We start from the raw sequence: 27,200 nt of genomic DNA, 5'->3' as shown, positions 1-27,200 counted from the left end.
GGAACTGGTCGAACGGCTTTTATGATGTATGTGAAATGTGAAGAGCTTTGTACATAAAATTTGTAGTCCTTCATGTATATTTCACTAAATCTGTAAAAAAGGGCTCTTGACAATGAATGATCTGTGCACCTTATGCATTTCATATACTACCTTTATTTTCTTCTGTAGGATAGCATGTGGTTCAAATATATGCCAGTTAAGACTAAAACTACATGCAAGTTTTCCATTGAAAAGTGAAAAAACTGTGCATCAGACCATACTGTCTGCAAAAAAAGTTGAATGCAAGAGTTCTTTTGCAATTAGACTTCTTGTATCATGACATCTTAACATAGAAATGAGTAAAAAGTAACAAATTTCCATTTCTTATAGCTTCTGTATGCATTTTTATATGTAAATATGTGCTACGGCCTAAATTGACTCTAAATAATGTTCAGTCTTGCATGACCTAAGACCATTTTATACTCATGTGGTATGCTTTTTGTAACTTTTCTTTCAATTTAAAGTACATTTAATATATATGGAAGAATAATTTATGGTAAAAAAACTTCAAAATCTTCAAATTGGTTGGAAAAAATGCATGTTTATGTAAGGCTCCCCTTAATTCGAAAATCTCAATTTTCAGGCACAGGCTCATATAAATTTGACTTTTAAATAATTGTAATAAATCTGATAAATCAAATGAGTGTTCAGTTGCTTTTAATACCTAATATATTTTATCTAAGAGCATTTAAAAAGCAAATTTTTGCAATAATTAAATTTTTAAAGCCCAAATCTTGATAGTTGAAATTATTTGATTTAAACGTCAAAATTAAACATCCAAATTTCAATATTAAAAAACAATAGTTTCTATGATATATATTCTATGGCAATGAAACTTGGCCAACTATCTTATAATTCTCTAAGCTTAGGTCATGCAAAGTTTTATTAGAATCGGTCAAGTCTTTCTATACAATTAGGTCCGAGGACACAGTTATCGTCCTTAGATTTTCGTTGTCTACAAATATAGTCCCTAGTGTGGACAGTGTATAACTTGCAAATTTTTTTTCATACACTTTACAAATTTATTTCTTTATATTTTATGCATGAAATATTAAGTAAAGGGATGAAATTACATGTTAAAAAAATTTGGGTGCTGAATCTTTAGGTTAAGTAGTGATTTGGTCCAGTTCAAAAAGTTCAAACACTAGTATGTCTGAAGCTGTCAAGCTGAATTTTGACCCCCTTAACATAGAATTGTCAATATTTTGAGTTAGAGCTTGTAGACTTTTCTATAATTTTGATATTATTTGTCCCAATAGTAGTACACTACACTGTAAAAATCTTTTTGAGATAGAGCAGGTGCGATTTTTTTAATTTGAATTTATTGTCTAAAAGAAATGCACTACGAAATAACTGTGTTCTCGGGCCAAGTGGTGTATTTAAACTAACCTACACAAAAACTTCAACATGTCACAATGCAAAAGTTTCAAAGTCAACAAACCATGACTGAGATGGTGGTGACAAATATCTCTATGGAAATGAGATGTGCCAATGCTAATACCACTGCATACCAAATATCCTTGACCTTCCATTAGTAGTTCCCTTTAAACAGACCTAATCAGAAACTAGTCTCGCTTTTGGATTTTGTTGAGGAAGACAAAAAATAGAAACTATTTTACAACAGACTTAAAATAAACAGTTAACAGATAATATGAAACTTTTATACATTTTACCATTTTATGCAATATAAAGATATCATTTTGTTTTCAAAGAACAAATATTTTATCAGTTACATTCTTGACTTAAAGCTGGAGAGACAAACATCAATCCCAAAAGGACCTAAACAGAACAATAAATCATTTAAGCATATGTATATATTTAACATGTTTATAAGAAATACTGTGACTATTATAAGGATCTCTGTCAACAGTAACTATTTCTCTCATTACAGACTAACTCACCTGAATTGGTGAAGGTTTTGTAAACTTCTGGTTATATATGGTGTCCAGGATGGCAGCTGCAAAAAAATGGAAATCATTACAAGTTTACATAAAATAAATCTCTTTAAAATCATATCAAAGTAATTCAATGCCATCTAGAAATCATTCATATCTTTCTGTAGTTTCTTTTTACATAGTTTAGAATTGTCACCATAATGTAACACAATGCGGGTTAGAACATTATTTAAGGTAGATTCATGGTATACCGCCATCTTGGATTGTACAATCTCAGTACACAAATGGTCTAGTTATTTGCCAAATCTGCAAATTTGGAGACAGATTTGCAATTTAATGGTTAGATTGTTATTTATATGAAGAAAACTTGGTGATTTATTGTATTATTCAAAATATTTAAACAAATATCAAATTTTGTGTTTTTTTAGAATCATTTCTTTCAAATAAGCCATTTAAGGGGAGATAACTCTTTAAGTAAAAAATATATACTGGACTGATAGGGAAATTTTTTATTTTTACATGTGGCAAGAAAACAAGTTCGGTGACACCATTTTTTCTTTTTATTTTCTTAAAACATATTATAAAACCTATCTTCTTACAATTTATTTCAAAATTCTATCTCATAGAATTTTGTTTATGCACACAAATGTGTTTTTTCATGAACAATCTAACCAAATTTAGGCAATTTTCAACGACTCATAGCTTGGAAAATAGCACGGTGACCCATACTTTTTATTATATTTTTGAAAAAAGCATAGTAAAATCTTCCTTTTGGCAAAGTATAAGAAAATTCTATTTCAAAAAGTATATACTTATGATCTACCTTAATTACATAACGACAAATGTGTAATGCATTAGCAGACTATACAGGTGGTGTTACAATTTGTTTGACAATAGTAATAAAAACCTTTGGACAATTCATCTCGTAAAGTGTATAATACAATTACAGAAGTGACCATTGACAAACTTAAGTGTATATTACTCCAGTGTAACTAATACATGTATCCTTCAGGCAAATAATAACCTTATACAAAACATGGAATCTAAAATATAACCTAATACATGTATCTGTGGACGTTTAATAACCCTGTACAATACCAGGAACACAGATATACACTATAAATACTAAGAAAGAGAGAGACAGAGAAGATTCAATCAGGTCTCCCCCCTCGTGGGTAGGCAGGAGTTCCTTTACCATCAGAATTCATAAAGTCAGGACCAAAAATATCACAAAACATGTTTAACCCCGCCACATTTTGCGCCTGTCCCAAGTCAGGAGCCTCTGGCCTCTGTTAGTCTTGTATGTTTTTAATATTAGTTCATTTATATGTTTTTGAGTTTAGTGTGACGTCCATTTTCACTGAACTAGTACACACTTTTATTTAGGGGCCAGCTGAGGACCACCTCCGGGTGCGGGATTTTCTCACTGTGTTGAAGACCCATTGGTGGCCTTCGGCTGTTGTCTGCTCTTTGGTCGGGTTGTTGTCTCTTTGACATATTCCCCATTTCCATTCTCAATTTCACTATACGATTTACGTGTCCGTGTGATGATTTGTGAACTTTCAAACATTTGAACCTTAGAAACAATCTTAAAATTGTATTTACATAATTTAATTTTGGATATAACACGTCTTCTGATTGGCTGAAATATTTTTGTCTATCAGCTCATAGACATAATTTTGTCATGTGACCGTGATGTCATCAACGTTTTTTTCATGATTTACTCTTAAAAAACGGAATTTAGAATTAAATTATAAGGAACGACTGTAATATTTTAAGAAATAACATCAAAAATGTGGTGCACACTGAATAACCTGTGTAGCGGGTTATTTATTTGTTAGTGTCAACCACATTTTTTGTTATTTCGAATAGACAGAAAAAATATTACAGTCATTCCTTAAAAAATGAATTATTTTCTTATTCTAAAAACGACTTTGTTATACATATTACAAACTTTTTTGCTGTTCACATAGCTGTTATGCCTGAAAAGCTGTATAGAAAGACAATGTCATATGGATTACACAATAGGAAATAAGAATCCCACTTAAAAAGAAACTTTATATAATCACTTTTTCAAATGTTCATAGTGATTTAGAATTTTTTACCTATCAAATCTGAATAAATAAAATCAAATTGTGCCAAGATCACAAGAAATGTTAAGTGATACCAGTACAGAGAAACTAAAACACAAGTAGCATTAAGTCACTACTTTCAAAGGAAAGATTTAAATTTCCCTCAGACCTGTCATCTATATGTGTGTTAAGCCTGGACAAGACAGATTATAACAGGTCATCTATATGTGGCATCAAAAATTAATTATCTGTCAATAGGGAGGTTGTATTCTGTAAAGTGTGTGAGTACAAAAAAGAAGATTAAACTGAGTAATCCAAAGGCTTTTTATAAAAATATTATGATAAAAGTCAGTAATCCTTGATAAATTTCACAATAACTTTTGGTAATTGTCTTTTAGACCCCTCCTTAAATCTCCTTAATCTTATTAATCAGGATAAAAATAAGATTTCAATATCACACAGATTTAGCTAGCTAGTTTTTCACAAACTACAAAATCAATGTCAGAGTACCAAACTAGCACATTTAAAATTTGAGTTGTTATTTTTCTTTTAATAAAGGCCATATTATCAACTGTCATGTCAAATTACAATAATCTTTTAGGTATTTTTTTAAAGGAACATAATTGTCAAGAAAAAATTCTGGATAAAGATGGATAGTCCGAAAGCTTTTTATAAAAATATTATGCTAAATAGTCAATAATCCTTGATAAATTTAATAATAATTTTGGGTAATTTTCATTTTTAAACCCCTTATAAACTCTTCTTAATCATATTAATAAGGATAACATTAAGATTTCAGTATCACACAGATTTAAGCTTGCTGCTTTTTCATAAATAATCTAATCAAAGTCAGATGGCCAAACTAGCACAAAAATCATTTACTTTTAAGGGACATAATTATCAAGTTTTAGTTGTTTTTTTTAATTTTTATTTTATTTTGTTATATAAAGAAACATGATTATCACATTTTAGATTTGTTTTGTTTTTTATATAAAGGGACACAATTATCACGTTTGAGTTTGTATTTTTTTATATAAAGGGACATAATTATCACATTTCAGTTTGTATTTTTACTACAGGGACATAATTACTGTAAATTCAGAAATTATTGCGTGCATTTATTATTGCGATTTTGTCATTTTAGACTAAAATGCGATTTTAATTTTAGCGATATTGAGAAAATTCTGTTTAATTCATATAAAAAATTTCAAAATGCGAGTTTAAATTATTGGGATTATAACCCATTCGCATTTTTCGCAATAATAAAAACATCGCAATAATTTCTGAATTTACAGTATCAAGTGTCACATAACAAATAACTCTTTATCATTTTAATTACTTTTTGTTAAATAAAGGTAAATCATTAAGTTTCTTTTTTCAAATAAAGGGAGATAACTAGAAAACTAACATGTCACCATGGGCCCAGTTTGCACATTTTTCTGTGAGGCACAGAAACTGTTGCATACAAAGCAATTCCTTTTTATCTATTGTCATTTTTCGTAAATTTTGACACCAGCAATACATTCAGGATCTGGAAGTGTTCTCCATAAATAAAGTTTTGTTGTTATCCAAGCACTAAGCATTTTGGCTTGCTTTTCGTAAATCATGGGCAACTAATAATTTTTGACAGAGAAACATATTAAATTTACCTTCATAGAAATCATATCAAGATGTTTCTCAAAATTTGTGATTTTTCTTCTGATAAAAACTAACTTTTTACCCCATCAATGACATTGAGAAAAAAAAATTGAAAAGCATATTATACATATATATCTTTTTTTTTAAAAAATCCTACCATCAAAAAATGTTTATTGAAATTAGTGATTTTTAATAAAATAAGATTACACCATTTCTTTGTTTTTATTTGCACCTTCAATCACCTTGAAATAACTTATTAAACCTATATATTAATTTTGTTGAAATCCTTCCCTTTTCACGAATGTGACCTACCGTATTAGACTATTTACCGGTTTTGTAATAACATAAGCAACACGACGGGTGCCACATGTGGAGCAAGATCTGCTTACCCTACCGGAGCACCTGAGATCATCCCTAGTTTTTGGTGGGGTTCGTGTTGCTTAGTCTTTAGTTTTCTATGTTGTGTCATCTGTACTATTATTTGTCTGATTGTCTTTTTATTTTTGGCCATGGCGTTGTCAGTTTGTTTTCGATCTATGAGTTTGACTGTCCCTCTGGTATCTTTCGTCCCTCTTTGAGAAGACATTTCTCCAAAAAAGTAGGGCAATAAAGCCCTTATTTAGCCCCGATATTAGTGCAAATTTTAAAGTTATCATACATTTTCCTAAATTTGACCCAACTACACTAAGATACAAGTAAAACTGAGAATGGAAATGGGGAATGTGTTAAAGAGATGACAAGCTGACCAAAGAGCAGAAAACTTCCACCAATGGGTCTTCAACACAGGGAGAAAATCCCACACCCAGAGGCGGCCTCATCTGGCCCCTAAACAAAATGTGTACTAGTTCAATGAAAATGGATGTCACACCAAACTCCAAAACATACTTATGAACTAAAATTAAAAAACATACAAGACTAACAAAGGCCAGAGGCTCTTGACTTGGGACAGGTGCAAAAAATTTTGGTATTAAGCTTCCTGTTAAAGATATAGATATCAAGATACAGTAAAGTGCAGTGTTCATTGTTAGTATTAGCTTTATTTAAAGTCAGTATTCAACTAATAAAAACAAATTTCACATATAGCGAGTTACCTTGGCAACAAACCATTTCAAAATTTGTAAATTATGTAAAATTTCTTGATTTCCTTGTTTTAGATCAGCTTTTAACATGTTTAAGTATTTTTTGAATGGAAAAGTATATGTGTACCCTAGAAACAACTTTATATTTGGAGAGATTATGTCAAAAGTTACAATAAAGCTTCTCTTTAATTATTTTGTTGTTTCTTGGCTGCGCACAATGTTTTCACAATGGAAATAATGATGGAAAATTATATTCATTCTGCAGTTGTCTTCCTTTTCAAGAAAACAGTGCATATTATGAATTTTGGAATGTCATCAAATCATTTATAATTCTTGATTTTATGCATTTCCAAACATTATGTGCAAATTTGAAATAGTTCTCAAAAACTTTATTTATTAAAACCCTGATTTTTAACACACACTATGTTTACACTATATCTATCCCCCAATTCTAACTATTCAAATTTTTGACAGTGAGTTTTTACTTTATTTTACAAAAAAAAAATTGACACCTTGAATTAATTGTAATAGCCTATAACATTTAAAATATCAAATGTCATTGAAATCCAAGGACAAAAGTATGTTTCATAAAATTACTGATTTAGTGAAAAGTTTATACCATTATTTTTTTTTTTGGCACCTTCAGATAACTTTTTTTTTTTACAAAAACTAAGTTTTTTACCACAATTATAATTCTTTATAATCCTTTTATAGGTAGTAACACTAAATAAAAATTTCAAAATCAGTAGTGTCAATCTTGATTTGTGGTACCACATAAAAGCACTGAAAGATGGATAGACAGTCTGACAAACAGAATTACTAACCAAACAGACAGACTAAGTTATTATTCAAGGCCATGCTGATTAGTCTGCTGACACACAATTATTAAATAACATATGAAAAAATGTTGTTAAGTTGTCTTTTTTAGTGTGTTCTACCTTTCATTTCACTTATTTATAAAGTGACATAATTATCAAGGGTCACATTAATAAAGTTTTTAAATTCAGTTCCACCTGCTGTTATTTTTCAAAGGAGTAGGTCCGGTAAGGGCAGATTTTGGCCTCAAAATTCAGGTTCATCTGATGAAAGATTTTGGACACTTTTTAAACACTTAAGTGTCTACTTCAGTCGATTCAATTAGTTTATGTGAAAGATTTGAACTGATTTAGTCATTAAAGACGCTCAAATTCAAGCTTAATTATGAAAAATCTATCAAATATGCCATAATATGTCACTTTTCAGGTGTTTTTGTCAAAAATGAAAGTGGCCGCATCAGTGTTCATTCTCAACCTTTATATATGATTTGTATTATCATCAAATACAACTTACATTTAAATATTAAGACTGAGCACAAATGCGACCACTTCCATTTCAGATGGAAACCGTCTAAAAATTAACCAAAATGCTCAAATTTCCAAGATTTCAGTAATTTAGCATGACTTAATGATGCTAGTACCCGAAACATGTGCATTGTATTGTCAAAAACAGCCCATATCTATGTAACAGAAGTATTCTTCTATCCAATAAATAGCTAAAAATTTATATTTTAACAATTTTGTAAAACTGCTATATTTTGGGACCAAAAAGAGGTCCTACTGGACCTACTCCTTTCCCATTAATTTTTACTTTTGACATGGAAATAGTTTGAAGGCTGCATCACTACATTGCCATAATAAATATCTATATCTGACAGCAGAAAGCTCACATTTGGTCAAGTCATTATTTCTTGAACATAAATTTAGATACTAACCTATCTTGTTGAAATTTGTCAAAAAAAAAAAAAAAAAAAAAAGCTAAATACTGATAGTTTAACAGATTTTGAACATTTTTCTAGATTAAAAGTTAATGACCATTTTTTATTTAGATGGTTACTGGTATTGAGCATGTTTAATTGTATCATTTGATTAATTTCTTCTTCCACAAAAAAATTGTTTCTTTATTTTGATTCTTTTTGACATTGTATATTAGATTCCTGTGTCATTTTGGTACTCTTGACAGATATGAGAATTTAAATGTCAGAAATAAATGTGATATAGGTTAGTGCTGTTTAACCTGGAGTAATAAACCACATCCCTTTAAAGGTGTCTTTGACATGTCAGGAATGTGAGAAATTTCTCCATTTGTGTAGTTCTCTGATATATAACTTCTGGGTATACCTCTAGGTTTTTACCCTTTAATACTCATTAATTTCTTTAATTATAATCCATATACTGTTTGTATATGACTGGTGACAGTCAAAATAATAATGTTTGTCTGAGGGAAAACAGTCCATTTGTGTGTACTTAGCATCAGACACCATTATGGAGTAAGTCAGTTAATTGTTCTGTTGTTAAGATTGCATAAAAATTACCTATACATACAATAAATAAACAAACTTCCACCCAACAATAGAAAGGATGTGAAGTTAATAGATGATTATGTTACTTTTGTCCATTTCTAATCCTTTGTATTATGAAAATAAATACTAAAATGACATGACTCCATTCCATAGACATCTTTTGCATATGCAGTTATGTAAACTCAGCCTAGATAACCTAGATAACCTATGTTTCTATGTTACAAACTGAAAATCAAAACTTGAGTCTATTTAATCTTTTATTGGAATTTTCACCAGGAAAATTACAGGTTGGACACTTCAACCTCAGCAACCATTGGTCAAACTTTTCAGTATGGCAGAAAACAAAATGAAGTGTATTGTATCAGACTACTGTTTTCAAATAAGAACATTTAAATCTGACCAAGTATTTGAATCGCAATATGTGATTCCAAACTTTTACGAGTATGTCAGTTGACTTTAATTTTTCATAATTTAAATGAATTATAAATTGTTTGAATAGGATGTATTGTAGATAATATTTTAGGAATAGGAAAAGACAGGATGTATAGTTTTATATTAATTGTGTTGTATGATGTAACACTGTAACTCACTGTGTAAACACTCACAAAACTTCAAAGGAACATAAATGATCTATTTTATTTTTCCTTAGGGCATGTAGGGTTTCCTTCTTTATTTGTAATCATTTTATAAATGATTTTTATTATGCGATAAATAATATCATATAATTGTAGTATCAGTTGCAAGAAAGATTTTGTAGTTTTTGAACAAAAGATATGCTTGAAGTCAAAGAACAGACTCATAAAAAAAATCAAACTGAAAAATGGGTAGTTTCTGTAGTCTTTTTAAAACGATAATCTGAATTTAGAATTGAGCATTTATGAAATTAAAACTTCATATATTAAATCAGAAACATGCTTTGCCTTTTGACAACTTACACATACCCTCATAATAACTAGAATAAAGTTCTTGCAACTGTCAAAGTAAAATACATTTGTACTTTCAAAATCTAATATGAAGTAAATAAGAAATAAATATTTGCATTCATATTTAATAAATACATCAATGATCACATGAAGACAACATCTATATATACAATACATATAAACTTTAAGCACTAAGGTTAATACAGCACTGAAATGATATCCATGAATCTGAATGGATTCCAATAAAGCAAATAATGTCATTATATATTTACAGCTTATAAATTTCACATCTTCTTTAAATTAATTCACAGTTGATTTTTACAATAAAATGTATTTCATTCTGTCCCACTGAATTTTTTACATTGGAAGAAACCATCCACACATGAAAAAATCCTGAGAACAAATTTTACACACGACGTAAATAACAGTTCTGTAGAAAACACAAATTTAGAATTCTCCATTACACAAATTATACAACCGCAACGTTGTCTTGAACGTTTAGATCTCTTTGATGGCTTTTTAGACTTTTTCTGCATATATTCCAGTGTAACAATGTTAGAATTGCATTCACAGTTTTTTGGAATAGTCACACAATCAACTACAAGATGTTTGGTAGAGTCTTTGCTGTGTACAAATGATGTGTCTTTAGGAACAGCTTTCTCCTGGCTTGTATTGACTGGTGATGAATCTACTTGAAGATGATGAGTGGCTGATCCTTCTGGAATATTAACTTGATGGTTAGGAATGTCTGTCAGTACTGAAGTGGTAGTCTTTGACTTGTATGAAGAAGTCTTTTGATTACCAAACAATCTTCGTTTTGTAAGATTTTGCTGAACTGAGCTCTTGTCAAGGAGAGATTTTTGCTTCTTAGTCTTTAAAAAGTTCACTGTAGACATAACTGGAACTTTGCTGGTAATCTTTTGCTGTACTTCTTGAATGGCTTTCACTGTGGAATAGGTAAGAGATCTTTGAACTTTTGATGTTGATTTTACAGAATGATATCTAGGAGTCAGAGCTACAGATGTAGAAAAAAGTCCTGTTCTGGTCATCTGAGGTGTTGACATATACACTGGTGTTCTAGACCTCACAGATTTATTTGTTGACAATTCAATAGTGACCTTTTTCTTCAAAGAACGTTTGGCTGTTACAACAGTCATAGTTGATGTGTTTCTCTCAACTTCCCTAAGTGTTAATATTTCTAATGACATGAAAACTCATATTTATGTGTATATCCTGTTTTAAATTTCTCAAACTGCCAAATCCCCTATGGATTAATCCTGTAACCAATAATCTGTCTCCCTTTTCCAAACATATAATGACACTGTCAAGTCCTTTCAATCTGATTGACCAATGACCTTTTGAATCTAGTCCAGGTAACACCCCCACTCAATACAATTATCTATAGACAGTGCTTGATAAGTTTAATAAAGAAATTAGTCCAATGTAGAAGACTTGGCTTGGGCCATGTGTCAATTAATGATCACCTGTTGATTTTATTACCTTTAAAATGATTGCATAACACACACCCCAGGCTTACAAAATGAGGAAATAGGATGTTTCAGAAGTCTTTTCATCTTTACACATGTTATTACAATGTGTAACTTGAGAAAAAAAGGACAATTGGGAAAAACCATTACAGGGAGAATAAAATATTTCTGTTTTTCTAAGCATAAAAAAAACCTAATTAATAATTAATTTTTTTTTTTTTTATCTTTTGTACTTATTTAATGAATAGAATTTGTTGTAAACACACAGTAATTGCAACAAAATGAAATACAAATAGAACTTCAATAACTTTTTGAGTTTACCAAGTTATCTTTTTTACTTCATATTTATTTGTTTTATTTCATGATTGGCTTAACAATCAGATGTTTTATTAAACTCAAGCCTAAATTTGAAAATTGAGAATTAATCATATTTATTTATGAAATCCAGATTTTGGCATTTTTTCCCTGGTACAAACTATGTGAATTAGTTATCCTTGTTCAATGCTTTAGCAAAGTTATATTTTTACTTGTACATAGTTTTAGAAGTCTACAGGCTCTTTAATTTGTATACAATTGGGAGTTAGTTATCTTTCAAAATTTAATTTTTAAGAAGTAAATATAAATGTACTCATTTAGTGTATATAATCTATATAAACTTCCCAGTATAGAAATCTAGATTCCATTTCATCACTTTGAATAAAAGAACATGAAACACTTTGATGTTTAACTCATATTTGATATATTATTAGATATTATTTGAAGTTCATGTAAATATAACTACATTTTGTGTAACATAGTGAGAAATACCCCTTGCTTAATGTTAAGGGAAAATAATCCACATTCAATAAACAATATATGCAGCAGTGTCAAACTTATTGAGACATAAGAATTAAAGAGTATTCAATTCATCAAATCCAGTTTTCTTTGTAAAATTAGAAAACTTGTCCTGTCATATATCTGACACTTCTCATTCACTTTGATCAGTTTATAACAGTGAGGGAAAGGTTCATTCAACTTTGCCTGGATTAACAAACTTGGGTATAAAAGAAGGAAAAAAAATTGGCTTGCATGCACAAGACAGATGTAAAAAGTGTTGTAAAACAACATTCAATGACCAGTTCATCAATTTGCAACCAATTTATACTTGATACCAATAATGTTCTATGAAATATACTTTCTTTCTCTCCTTTTTCTAAGACATGTATTTCTGATATTTTAAAAATTGTAAATGGTTCCTAGGAAACATGTATCATGCCTGCAATTGCTGCTGTCATTGTAAATTAGAAAAGTTGATGGCCAAAAATTTAGTCCATTTATCAGGAATACACAGAAAATCTATTTTGTTAACTATTTGAAGTCTTTTTATCAGTAAAACAGGGGGGGGGGGGGGGGGGAATATTTTCATAATTTTGATTCCGACATTATCTCTTCATCATAAAAAGCTTACATCAAAGTTTAAATATTTTTTTAAAGTATGACAAAGTTTAAAAGGTCATAAAAACTTCAACCCCAGATTTAACCTTCTTGAAAATTCAAGTGATGTCATGAGATATTAAAATTTTTAGACATTTGTTATTCAGGAATTAACTTAACACATATATCTAAATATGTAACATTTGAGTTGTATCTCGTTTCATCAAAAACACTAAAATTCATTTCATTTCAATATGAGATCCAAATTTTGCTTCACCATTCAGTTCTATATCCAATTAATGTCTTTAAAATGAAATAAATATTTTCACATACCAAATTTATTTTGAAATCTGCAAAAAATCTCCAAATTACTGATTGTTTTATTAATTTTAACAAGACATTTTATTTTAAATATTAAAATTTGTTGAATATAATTATATATATAAGTTTGCCAAAAATGTAAGCATATCTTGAAGAGACTGAGGGAAAGATGTCACTCAATATTTTGATACATAATCAACATTTGTATTTTTGATTTTAACTAACAATGTTTACATAACTTTTTAACAAGATACAACTCAAACTGTCATTGAAACAAGAAGACAAAGAAATAGCAATCAGTACAAATTTAAATTGACAGACAGTTGTAACAATAGTAAGAAATTTACTGGAGCCATGAAAAACAATTAAACTGTAAGAGAACTACCCAAGGTGTTTATTTATCACACACTGATGACATGTTTTTGTGTTGTAAATACAGAAAACACCTGTTGAAATTTACACCTTTCATATCTATTTCACTTTGATCTAATTGCAATCACCAAGATCCAAAGATGACTATGAAGATATAATTGTGAATTATTCTGAATACTATTTGTTAAGATAATTTTCATTTCACTGATAAAATCTTCTTATTTTCTAAAAAAATATTTCCTTTGGGAAATGCAGAATAACTAAGGCTTTTTTTAATAAAATTTTACTATTTTCCATTTCAAATATCTACATACATATATGTATAGTTTCTATGTTTATTAAGGAACTAATATCATGTGCAGATGGTAATATATAATTAATTAATGACTAATTTCTAATCACTAAAACAATATTCTATGTAAAAATATGAAGATGTATGAGACAACTATTCACAAGAGAGTAAATCATATACATGTTAGTTCAAATGGGTCATCAAACAGCCTTCAATATTGAGCAAAACCCATACAGCTTAGTACGCTATAAAAGGCCAGGACTTGACAAAATATAAAACAATTCTATTTATTTGTTAATTTCTATTCAATGCAATGTATGCCAAAAGTAACTGATGTTAAATAGTTTCTATTACAATATTGGTTAAAAACTGTAAATGTATGAATGAAATAAGGAGAAAATAATGTATGAATGAAATAAGGTGAAAATAATACTTTATAATTTCCATGTGAACTTACGATAATGCTCAAAAGCTTCTTCAAATGTTCTGCAAGGATTAGGTATATTTCGATTTCCTTCACTGCTCAAGTCAGTAACTGTTATGTTGTTATTTGTTTTTCTGCAATAAAGTTTATTTCATTAAAAACAAGAATCTATGAAGAAATCCTTGAAACTTTTATCAATTAGGATCTGATTTTTTGTTAACAATTCACAAATCATTTTTGTTTTATCTACATTTTGTTCAAACTCATATAGTATAACTATGAATCATTATAAACATTTTTATCGATGTGTTTTCAAGCTAGCCTTGTCAAAGGAACTGTATATAAAGTTAGATCAAAAACTAGGTGTTGGTTAGATTTTTCTAGGAAACTTCACTGTCTATTTATAAAGAGCTATTCCTTTTCCAAATTATTTCAAAGTCATGCTAAATTCCCAAAATTATCAACTTACCAACTCAACTTATTGTAATTAGACCCAAGTATTAAAAACTCCCAAGAGCTTGCTTAAGGGAGATTTTTTGTTTTCTTGTAAAATCTATCATGCTTCTTGCTGATAAATGAAAATTTCAAGAACTTTGCTGATAAATAAAAAATTCCAAGAACTGACTGAGGTGAGATTAGAAAACCACTTTTTTCTTTGTCTTTTGATACAATGTATATTAATGAATGATCAGTTTTTAAACTCTATGGAATAAAAGTTTACATGAAAGACAGCCTAGCACTTTGTGTAATCAAACACTTTCTTGACAATATTTTGTTAGCTTTTACACAATAAAATTGTCATTATGGCAAAAAGTATAATTGAGATTTATGGAACATTTTTTTGACAGATAATGAATAGATAAGAATTTCCATGCATTTTTCCTAAAACCTGCAAATCTGTCTATGCTCCCTCGATACACAATGAGGAAAATAAGTTGTCCCAATGCCTGTCAAACTGGCACATACAAGGAATTCTGCACCCTTGTTTCCAAAAAGCCTTCAAACCCAGATTAGACATATTTAAACAATCTATTAGATATTTGAAAGTTAAATCTTATTTAACGAGCTGTATGTCTTTATAATTGTAATAACCTTATTATATGAATGAGAATATATTTACCTAAACTCACTAACTTCATCAGGATACATATTTTTTACTGACGGACTTTCTATGTAAAAGTTTTTCTCAATAGGGGGTAAACCTGAAAATGTATAAGAAATAATTCATCTGGCCTAATTATAGTAAACCTTGGATGTGAAGTGGCATTGGCTAATGTTAAGTTTTAACTTATAGCTTAACTTAAAGTCACTAATAATTCAAAACATGATTTCATGCAAGATAGACTTTTTTTAAATGAAATATTTTATGCCAGAGGATATGCATTTTCAAAAAATATTTGTGAAAATAGGGAGGGGGGGATTACAAGGCAAATTAATTGATATTTAAGGGTTGATATATGATTTTGAAAATCTACCTTAAGAGTTATAGTACACAATTAGAAATGAAACAAGAGGCTATCAAAATGAAAGCAAACCAGATTTTTAGTACATTTTTTAGTGGCAACTAACATAACTCCTGAAGGGTCAAAGTGAATTTTGCCAATATCAAATTAAACATATATTTATCATCAGTAACAAAATATTAATTTGTGTAAAGCGCTGGTTGAACGGTTCTCAAGCTATTGCATGGAAACCGTTTAATTAAATTAGAAGCTTGCACTTTATGTCGAATGAAACGACATAAAAAAGTGCTGTCTTCTAATTGATCAATGATTACAACTCATTAACAGCAAAAGTAAAAAAATTGCAAAAGTGAAATTGATCTTGTCATTAGTAACAACATAAATCAAATTTGAAAGAATTGAGCAAATGGCTCATAAGTTATTGAAAAGAAACAGCTAGAGCAGCCCATCTGACCACACTCTATACTACCCCAAATCAATAACAGGGTTTCCATCATCATGTGTTTATAGCAGGGTTTTAAAGGTTTACAATACGCAAATAAATATACCTGCATAAATGACCTTTTACCAGATTAATTAAAATTCAAACTTCTTTCTCAAACCTAAGACTTCACTTTGATCTACCAGCAATCATTTTAAACACTTGTGAATGAATTCAATTCCAGTCAACATAAGTTGAGTGTAAAAATTACCTTCCCATTTTTTCTTTTCGTTGATTTCTTTATTGGCCCTGATCATTCCCCAGTTGATCACAGGTGCTGCCTCTGTGTTAGACGTTGATGAGTTGCTACCAAATCCACCTCTTCCAAATCCTAAAACAAAAATATTATTTTTATATCAAATATTAACAACCTGAATCTTATAACAGTATTACTGAACTATCTAAATTGATATGAGGGGGGTCTCGGTGGCAGAGTCAAAAACACAAAAACTTAACTTTAACCACTGAACCATGAAAATGAGGTCACGGTCAGATAACACCTGCCAGTTGGACATGTACACCTTACAATCATTCCATACACCAAATATAGTAGACCTATTGCTTATAGTATCTGATATATGGACTTGACCACGAAAACTTAACCTTGTTCACTGATCCATGAAATGAGGTTGAGGTCAGATGAAAACTGTCTGACAGGCATGAGGACCTTGCAAGGTATGCACTTACTAAAAATATTTATCCTATTACTTATAATAAGAGAGAAATTAACATTACAAAAAATCCACTTTTTTTTCAAGTAGTCACTGAACCATGAAAATGAGGTCAGGGACAATGGACATATAACAGGCGGAAACTACATAACATAAGGCATCTGTATACAAAGTATGAAGCATCCAGGTCTTCCACCTTCTAAAATATAAAGCTTTTAAGTAGTTAGTTAACGGCACCGCCACAGCCGCCAGATCATTATCCATATGTCGAGCGTTCTGCAACAGAAGTCGCAGGCTCAACAAAAAACTAAAAAAAAATTTCAAGCAGTCACTGAACCATGAAACTAAGGTCAAGGACAATGGACATATGACAGACAACTTCATAACATAAGGTATCTGCGCACAAAGTATGAAACATCCAGGTCTTCTACCTTCTGAAATATAAAGCTTTAAACAAATAGTTTGCACCGTAGACGGATTGTAATACTTATGTCTTGCATAATGCCACTTTCATTGTAGGTGAGACAATAAAACTTTTACTTTCATATCATAAAAAAAATTGTATTAAGTATCCAAAACTCTTCCAAAACCATCTTGTCATAAAAACGCTAGAAATATTTGCCACTGGACATTTGGCAAACAACAATTAATCAATCCAAAACATCTGGCCTTTATAAAACACTTACCACCCCCACCTCCTCCTCCACCAAATGACCTTGGTGGACCTCTGTCATCTTGTGTCAGCTCATTTATCAATTCTTTGGCCTTTGCTATAGCATCAGGTGGACCCTGTAACTGTATTTCCTTTTCACCACTACCATCATCATCTTTACTTATCTATAAAGAATGACCACAGATAAAAAATGTTTTGCTTTTCTCTCTTGATACATAAAAACTGCAATTTTTTTTTATTTGAATAAAAAGAATTTTTAAAGTTATAGCACTATAGCCAGATAACTTATTACAGCAAGATTTGTACATGTGTAAGGTTTACCTCTTTTTGTTCTCAACAAATAATAGGGATGGAAGAAAACTGTTTGTTACAGATGTTTCAAACTAGGTACCCTCTAACACATTCAATGACAAAAACTTACACACTTGGGGAAACCTGAGAAAAAATTAATCAAACTGACCTTACTAAACAGTGCACATCTTCAATCTGTGTTCAATCACTGTGCAAAGTTTCAAAATGTTGAAAGGAAACTGTTGAGTGTTGAAGATGAAACAAACCAGACACTCTCTTCAGCAGTTAATGACAAAAAAGACCTGTAAGTTCTACACATAGAAAACCAGAGAACAAATATCAAATCTGTCCAAAATAGGAGGTGCATATCTTCTACATTTGTTAATCAAAATCAGCTATTAATAGCTTGAACAATTTCACATTTTGTCAATTTTATTCCAATCTTCTATTTATCAATGTTAATAACAAAGGCTGCCATGTTGGTTTGTTGTCAACTTTTAAGTAAATGATTTAGGTTAGGTTTATCATTCTGGCCAAGCTGTTTCACAGTCCAAAGTTTTCTAAAATGTTTAAAGGCTCATTATTTTCTGCTAACTTTCAACATGCTAAAAATAAACATGTAAAGTTAAGTCACAGATACATGATTTTTTATTAGTTGTTATTGGCTTTGAACTAGCTGACAGTAACTGCGAGTACTCTCAGATCTGTTCAGGGCCTTTTATAGCCGATTATACGGTATGGTTTTTTTTCTCATTGTTGAACGCCGTATGGTTGCCTATAATTGCTTACATCCACTTCATTTGAACTTTGGTTGATAGTTGTCTCATTGGCAATCATACCTCATCTTCTTATTTTCAAATAAAATACCTTCAGTGGGTCAGTGTTTGAAGTGTAATCTCAGCTCGCCATTGATGATTTCAGTATTATATGTAAACTTACATTGATTTTAGCCCCAGTTTCATCCTGTAATTCCCTGATCTTTGATCCACCTTTTCCTGAATAAGAAAAAAAAAGTACTTCAAGAGAATTAAGTTTATTTAAGACTACCAAAGAATTTTACATTCCAAAACGAAGTAATATTAATATATCAATGAGTATTTATCTACTTTTAAAGAAAAACAAATATCTAGTTACAAATAAAACCATTAGAATAAAGTGCATTCATTTTCAATTCTATTTACCAATAACTCTTCCAACCATAGATGAATCTACACGTATAGTGGAAGAATCACTTTGTCTATTTTGATCTTCATTTCTGCCAAATGACCTCTGTCCACTATCATTACTTCTACCAAAACCTCTGTTTGAATCTTCTCCTCGTCCAAAACTATCACTGTCATCATGTGTCAGCTCATTTATCATTTCTTTGGCCTTTGCTATAGCATCAGGTGGACCCTGTAACTGTATTTCCTTTTCACCACTACCATCATCATCTTTACTTATCTATAAAGAATGACCACAGATAAAAAATGTTTTGCTTTTCTCTCTTGATACATAAAAACTGCAATTTTTTTTATTTGAATAAAAAAGAACTCTTAAAGTTATAGCCAGATAACTCATTACAGCAAGATTTGTACATGTGTAAGCTAACCTCTTTTTGTTCTCAACAAACGTTACAAAGTAATAAAAGGGATGGAAGAAAACTGTTAGTTACAGATGTTTCAAACTAGGTATCCTCTTACACATTCAATGACAAATACTTCCACACTTGGGGAAACCTGAGAAAAAATTAATCAAACTGACCTTACTAAATAGTTTAATTGAGGTCTGGAGCCGACATGTCAGTAACTGCTAGTAGTCCTTTGTTCATTTATGTATCATTGTCATTTTGCTTAGTTTCTTTTGTTACCTATTCTGACATCGGACTCGGACTTCTTTTGAACTGAGTTTTACTGTGCGTATTGCTATGTGTTTCTTAATTCTCATTGGCTAGAGGTATAGGGGGAGGGTTGAGATCTCACAAAACATGTTTAACCCCGCCGTATTTTTGCGCCTGTCCCAAGTCAGGAGCCACTGGCCTTTGTTAGTCATGTATGTTTTTTTAATTTTAGTTCATTTATATGTTCTGGAGTTTAGTGTGACATCCATTTTCACTGAACTAGTACACAATTTTATTTAGGGGCCAGCTGAGGACCACCTCTAGGTGCGGGATTTTCTCGCTGCGTTGAAAACCCATTGGTGGCCTTCGGCTGTTGTCTGCTCTTTGATCGGGTTGTTGTCTCTTTGACATATTCCCCATTTCTATTCTCAATTTTACATCTTCAATCTGTGTTCAATCACTGTGCAAAGTTTCAAAATGTTGAAAGGAAACTGTTGAGAATTGAAGATGAAACAAACCAGACACTCTCTTCAGCAGTTAATGACAAAAAAAGACCTGTAAGTTCTACACATAGAAAACCAGAGAACAAATATCAAATCTGTCCAAAATAGGTGCATATCTTCTACATTTGTTAATTAAAATCAGCTATTAATAGCTTGAACAATTTGTCATTTTGTTAAATTTATCCCAATCTTCTATTTATAATGAAGGCTGCCATGTTGGTTTGTTGTAAACTTTTCAGTAAATGATTCAGGAGGGGTTTATTATTCTGGCAAAGCTGTTTCACAGTCCAAACTTTTCTACAATGTTTAAAAGCTGATTATTTTCTGCTAACTTTCAACATGTTAAAAATAACAAGAGTGCACACGCTGAAATGTTTGGCCTACTATACTGACCATTGATTTTATGTTGATAATCCTAAAGATAACGTTTTACTACAAGTATCACAACAACATTTATGATCCAAGAAAATGAGGTCAAGGTCAGATAAACCAAGCCCAAAATACATGTACACCTTTAATACAATCATTTCATACACTGAATATAGATGACCTATTGCTTATAGTATAAAAGAAACAGACCAAACCATGGAAATTTCATATTGACCAATGAACCATGAAAATGAGGTCAAGGTCAGATGAACCCTGCCACTCAGACATGTACATCTTAAAATCATCCCATGGACAAATATAGTTGACCTATTGCTTATAGTATCTAAGAAACAAAGTTAGCCAGGAAAACTGAACAATGACCAATGAACCATGAAAATGAGGTGAAGGTCAGATGATACCTGCCAGACAGACATATACACCTTACAATCATTCAATACACCAAAAACAGTTGACCCAAGTGCTTAAAGTTTAAGAAAAACAGACCAAAACTCAAAAACTTTACATTGAGCAATGAACCATGAAAATCAGGTGAAGGTCAGATGATACCTGCCAGACAGACATATACACCTTACAATCATTCAATACACCAAATACAGTTTACCCAAGTGCTTAAAGTTTAAGACAAGAGTGCACACGCTGAAATGTCTCGCCTTCTTTACTAATCATTGATATTATGTTGATAGTCCTAAATATAAAGCTTTATTACAACTGTCACATAAACTTAACATTAACCAAGTAAACTAAACATTGACCAATGAACCATGAAAATGAGGTCAAGGTCAGATGAACCATGCTAGGCAGGCATGTACAGCTAACAATTCTTCCATACAACAAATATAGTTGACCTATTTCTTATAGTTTAAGAAAAACAGACCAAAACACAAAAACTTTACACTGAGCAATGAACCGTGAAAATGAGGTCAAGGTAAAAAAAATCCTGCGTGACTGACAAATAGATCATAAAATATTTCCATACACCAAATATAGTTGAACTATTGCATATAGTATTAGAAAAAAAGACCAAAACTCAAAAACTTAACTTTGACCACTGAACCATGAAAATGAGGTCAAGGTCAGATGACACCTGCCAGCTAGACATGTACACCTTACAATCATTCCATACACCAAATATAGTAGACCTATTGCATGCAGTATAAGAAAAACAGACCAAAACACAAAAACTTAACTATAACCACTGAACCATGAAAATGAGGCCAAGGTCAGATGAGACCTGCCAGTTGGACATGTACACCTTACAGTCCTTACATACACCAAATATACTAGACCTATTGCTTATAGTATCTGAGATATGGACTTGACCACGAAAACTTAACCTTGTTCACTGATCCATGAAATGAGGTCGAGGTCAAGTGAAAACTGTCTGACGGGCATGAGGACCTTGCAAGGTACTCACATACCAAATATAGTTATCCTATTACTTATAATAAGAGAGAATTTAACATTACAAAAAATCTTAACTTTTTTTTCAAGTAGTCACTGAACCATGAAAATGAGGTCAAGGACATTGGACATGTGACTGACGGAAACTTCGTAACATGAGGCATCCATATACAAAGTATGAAGCATCCAGACCTTCCACCTTCTAAAATATAAAGCTTTTAAGCAGTTAGCTTACGCCGCCGCAGCCGTAGCCGCCGCCGGATCACTATCCCTATGTCGAGCTTTCTGCAACAAAAGTCGCAGGCTCGACAAAAAACAGACCAAAACTCAAAAAACTTAACATTGAGCAATGAACCATGAAAATGAGGTCAAGGTCAAATAAAACCCACCAGACTGACATGTACATCTTAAAATATTTTCATACACCAAATACATTTGACCTATTGCATACAGTATTAGAAAAACAGACAAAAACAAAACAAGAGTGCACACGCTGAAATGTCTCGCCTTCTTTACTAATCATTGATATTATGTTGATAGTCCTAAATATAAAGCTTTATTACAACTGTCACATAAACTTAACATTAACCAAGTAAACTAAACATTGACCAATGAACCATGAAAATGAGGTCAAGGTCAGATGAACCATGCTAGGCAGGCATGTACAGCTAACAATTCTTCCATACAACAAATATAGTTTAAGAAAAACAGACGAAAACACAAAAACTTAACACTGAGCAATGAACCTTGAAAATGAGGTCAAGGTCAAATAAAACCTGCGTGACTGACATATAGATCATAAAATATTTCCATACACCAAATATAGTTGAACTATTGCATATAGTATTAGAAAAAAAGACCAAAACTCAAAAACTTAACTTTGACCACTGAACCATGAAAATGAGGTCAAGGTAAGATGACACCTGCCAGCTAGACATGTACACCTTACAATCATTCCATACACCAAATATAGCTGACCTATTGCATGCAGTATTAGAAAAAAAGACCAAAACTCAAAAACTTAACTTTGACCACTGAACCATGAAAATGAGGTCAAGGTCAGATGACACCTGCCAGCTAGACATGTACACCTTACAATCATTCCATACACCAAATATAGTAGACCTATTGCATACAGTATAAGAAAAACAGACCAAAACACAAAAACTTAACTATAACCACTGAACCATGAAAATGAGGTCAAGGTCAGATGACACCTGCCAGTTGGACATGTACACCTTACAGTCCTTCCATACACCGAATATACTAGACCTATTGCTTATAGTATCTGAGATATGGACTTGACCACGAAAACTTAACCTTGTTCACTGATCCATGAAATAAGGTCGAGGTCAAGTGAAAACTGTCTGACGGGCATGAGGACCTTGCAAGGTACGCACATACCAAATATAGTTATCCTATTACTTATAATAAGAGAGAATTTAACATTACAAAAAATCTGAACTTTTTTTTCAAGTAGTCACTGAACCATGAAAATGAGGTCAAGGACATTGGACATGTGACTGACTGAAACTTCGTAACATGAGGCATCCATATACAAAGTATGAAGCATCCAGGTCTTCCATCTTCTAAAATATAAAGCTTTTAAGAAGGTAGCTAACGCCGCCGCCGCCGCCGGATCGCTATCCCTATGTCGAGCTTTCTGCGACAAAAGTCGCAGGCTCGACAAAAACTTAACATTGAGCAATGAACCATGAAAATGAGGTCAAGGTCAAATAAAACCTGCCAGACTGACATGTACATCGTAAAATATTACAATCATTACATACACCAAATATAGTAGACCTATTGCTTATAGTATCTGAGATATGTACTTGACCACGAAAACTTAACCCTTGTTCACTGATCCGTGAAATGAGGTTGAGGTCAAGTGAAAACTATCTGACAGGCATGAGGACCTTGCAAGGTACACACATACCAAATATAGTTATCTTATCACTCATGATAAGAGAGAAATTAACATTACAATAAAATGCTTCGCTGAGCGCAGCCTGATACGACCTCAGAAGTCGAACCCTGAATAGTTGGGGCAAGTTAGGACACAATATTCAAGCTTGATACAGTCTGAATTTGGATTGTGATCAAATTTTTGACATAATATAGGTTTCTGACACAAAATAAATGTGGTCAAAGATCTTAAAAATTTGAAATGGGACATTTAATTTACCTAGAATGGTCTGATATCCAAAATCTAACAACATGGTTAGATTCAGCATATAAAAAAACACCAATAATTTAATTTTAGTTGAAATCAAACAAAGTTTAATTTTGGACCCTTCAAACCTTTATATGAAGTAATTTAAAAAAAGGGCCCAAAATAGAAATCTAAATGCACAATAAGATTCAGCAAATCATACAGCCGCAATAATTTGATCAGTTTTTAGCTCACCGGGGCCTGAAGGGACCCATTTGAGCTTATGCCATCACTTGGCGTCCGTCTTCGTCCGTCGTCGTCGTCGTAATTTATTTTAAAAATCTTCTCCTCTGAAACTACTGGGCCAAATACCTTCAAACTTTAACTTAATGTTCCTTAGGGTATCTAGTTTATAAATTGTATCCGAAATTTTGATCCATCGACAAACATGGCCGCCATGGCTAAAAATAGAACATAGGGGTCAAATGCAGTTTTTGGCTTATATCTCAAAAACTAAAGCTTTTAGAGCAAATCTGACACAGTGGAAAATTGTTCAATTGGTCAAGATCTATCAGCTCTGAAATTGTCTAACGAATCGAACAACCCATTGTTGGGTTGCTTCTACCGAATTGGTAGTTTTAACAAAATTTTGCAGTTTTTTGTTATTATTTTGAATATTATTATAGATATATATAAACTGTAAGCACCAATAATGTTCAGCAAAGTAAGTTCTACAAAAAAGTTAGTATGACCAAAATTATCAATTGACCCCTTAAGGAGTTATTGCCCTTTAAAGACAATTTTACACAATTTGTTCATAAAGTTTGCTAACATTTAAAAATCTTCTCCTCTGAAACTACTGGGCCAATTACCTTCAAACTTTAACTAAATGTTCCTTGGGGTATCTTGTTTACAAATTGTATCCGAAGTTTTTATCCATCGACAAACATGGCCGCCATGGCTAAAAATAGAACATAGGGGTCAAATGCAGTTTTTGGCTTATATCTCAAAAACTAAAGCTTTTAGAGCAAATCTGACATGGGGGTAAAATTGTTCAAATGTTCAAGATCTATCAGCTCTGAAATTTTCAGACGAATCGAACAACCCATCATTGGGTTGCTGCCACCGAATTGGTAGTTTTAACAAAATTTTGCAGTTTTTTGTTATTAGTTTGAATATTATTATAGATATATATAAACTGTAAGCACCAATAATGTTCAGCAAAGTAAGATCTACAAAAAAGTTAATATGACCCAATTGGTCAATTGACCCCTTAAGCTGTTATTGCCCTTTAAAGACAATTTTACACAATTTGTTCATCAAGTTTGCTAACATTTAAAAATCTTCTCCTCTGAAACTACTGGGCCAATTACCTTCAAACTTTAACTAAATGTTCCTTGGGGCATCTTGTTTATAAATTGTATCCGAAGTTTTTATCCATCGACAAAAAATGGCCGCCATGGCTAAAAATAGAACATAAGGGTCAAATGCAGTTTTTGGCTTATATCTCAATAAACTGCTTCGCTGAGCACAGCTGGATACGCCCGCAGAGGTCCAACCCTGAACAGTTGGGGCAAAAATGGACACAATATTCAAGCTTGATACAGGTCTGAATTTGGATTGTAATTAAATATTTGATATATTATAGGTTTCTGAATAAATGTAGTCAAAGAACTTGAAATTGGTTATATGAAAGATTTCTTGCTGTTGTGCAATACTTAGTAAATCTGTTGTCAGACTATAAACAAATAAAATCTTATAACTCGGAAACGTAAAATCCGAAATTTATAGAAATCAAAAGGGAGCTTACAAAAATAGATATAAACGATTTACCAAAGTTTCATAAAACATACTGAAAGCATTTTTGAGTTATTGTCCGAAAACTGGAAAATCCCCATTTTGTAATGAATAAAACCCCATAAATCGGAAATGTATAGTCTGAAATTTATAAAAATCAAAAGGGAGCTCATGTCAATAGAAATAAACAATTCACCAAAGTTTTTTGCAAATTGGTGAAACTGTTTTTGAGTTATTGTCTGAAAACTGGAAAATCCCCCCTTTTTTAATGAATAAAACCCCAAAACTCGGAAACGGTAAATCTGAAATTTATAAAAAACGAAAGGGAGCTCACGTCAATAGATATGAACAATTCACAAAAGTTTCATGTAAATTAGTGAAATTTTTTTGAGTTATTGTCTGAAAACTGGAAAATACCCCCTTTTTTAATGAATAAAACCCCAAAACTCGGAAACGGTAAATCCAAAATTTATAAAAAACGAAAGGGAGCTCACGTCAATAGATATGAACAATTCACAAAATGATTCATGCAAATTGGTGAAATTGTATTTGAGTTATTGTCCGAAAACTGGAAAATTCCCCCTTTTTTAATGAATAAAACCCCAAAACTCGGAAATGGTAAATCTGAAATTTATAAAAAACAAAAGGGAGCTCACGTCAATAGATATAAACAATTCACCAAAGTTTCATGCATATTGGTTAAAGCGTTTTTGAATTAATGTCCGACATGTTGACGACGGACGGACGGACAGACGGACGGACGGACAGACGGACGGACAACGGTATACCATAATACGTCCCGTAAACGGGCGTATACAAACTAAATCTTTTAGAGCAAATGTGACAGGGGTAAAATCATACCTGCCAACCTCTGAAACCTTCAAAGAGGGAGATCTCCCTCTCAACTATGACAGCTGAGGGGGAGATTTTGCGTGAACGACATCACGGCCGTCACTCGGCTAACCGAGAGATTGGTCGGATAATCTATATTGAGTATGCGGCTATATCGGCGGTTGGTCTGTTAATTGGGTTGGCTAAAGTCTGTTAATCAGGTGTTTTCGAGAAAATACTTGCAAGTTCAGTATGTTTCATTGTATAACTTTTTAAATATATTTTTTATCATAAAAATTATTCATGTCTGACAAAACAATTCAATGTACTGAATCCACTGGTGTAATTATTTTTTTTTCTAGCTTCGATAAACAATCAACAAAATGAAAAGGTGGGTTACTCATCAATAAATTTATACACATTTTACACACA

At 31.6% G+C, this 27,200-nt stretch overlaps 1 protein-coding gene across 3 annotated transcripts in view; it reads right to left on the bottom strand.

Moving 5' to 3' along the window:
- The window catches only part of LOC127727156 (probable ATP-dependent RNA helicase DDX53), a 68,684-nt gene that overhangs the window by 28,977 nt on the left and 12,507 nt on the right, over positions 1-27,200 (bottom strand). The window contains exons 4-10 of one of the 3 annotated variants that reach the window (XM_052234603.1): positions 19,054-19,315; positions 18,812-18,867; positions 17,595-17,745; positions 16,449-16,568; positions 15,414-15,495; positions 14,327-14,427; positions 1,941-1,996 (exon numbers count right to left, since the gene is read on the bottom strand). In XM_052234603.1, coding sequence (XP_052090563.1) covers positions 1,941-1,996; positions 14,327-14,427; positions 15,414-15,495; positions 16,449-16,568; positions 17,595-17,745; positions 18,812-18,867; positions 19,054-19,315 — 828 coding nt within the window. The remainder of the gene's footprint in view (positions 1-1,940; positions 1,997-14,326; positions 14,428-15,413; positions 15,496-16,448; positions 16,569-17,594; positions 17,746-18,811; positions 18,868-19,053; positions 19,316-27,200) is intronic. The other 2 variants (XM_052234604.1, XM_052234605.1) reach the window with 2 other exon arrangements.

Source organism: Mytilus californianus, unplaced genomic scaffold (assembly GCF_021869535.1).
Source record: "Mytilus californianus isolate M0D057914Y unplaced genomic scaffold, xbMytCali1.0.p SCAF_19, whole genome shotgun sequence".
NCBI lineage: Eukaryota > Metazoa > Mollusca > Bivalvia > Mytilida > Mytilidae > Mytilus > Mytilus californianus.
Note: the sequence above shows the minus strand (reverse complement) of the source record. Positions and strands in the feature narration are given on the sequence as shown.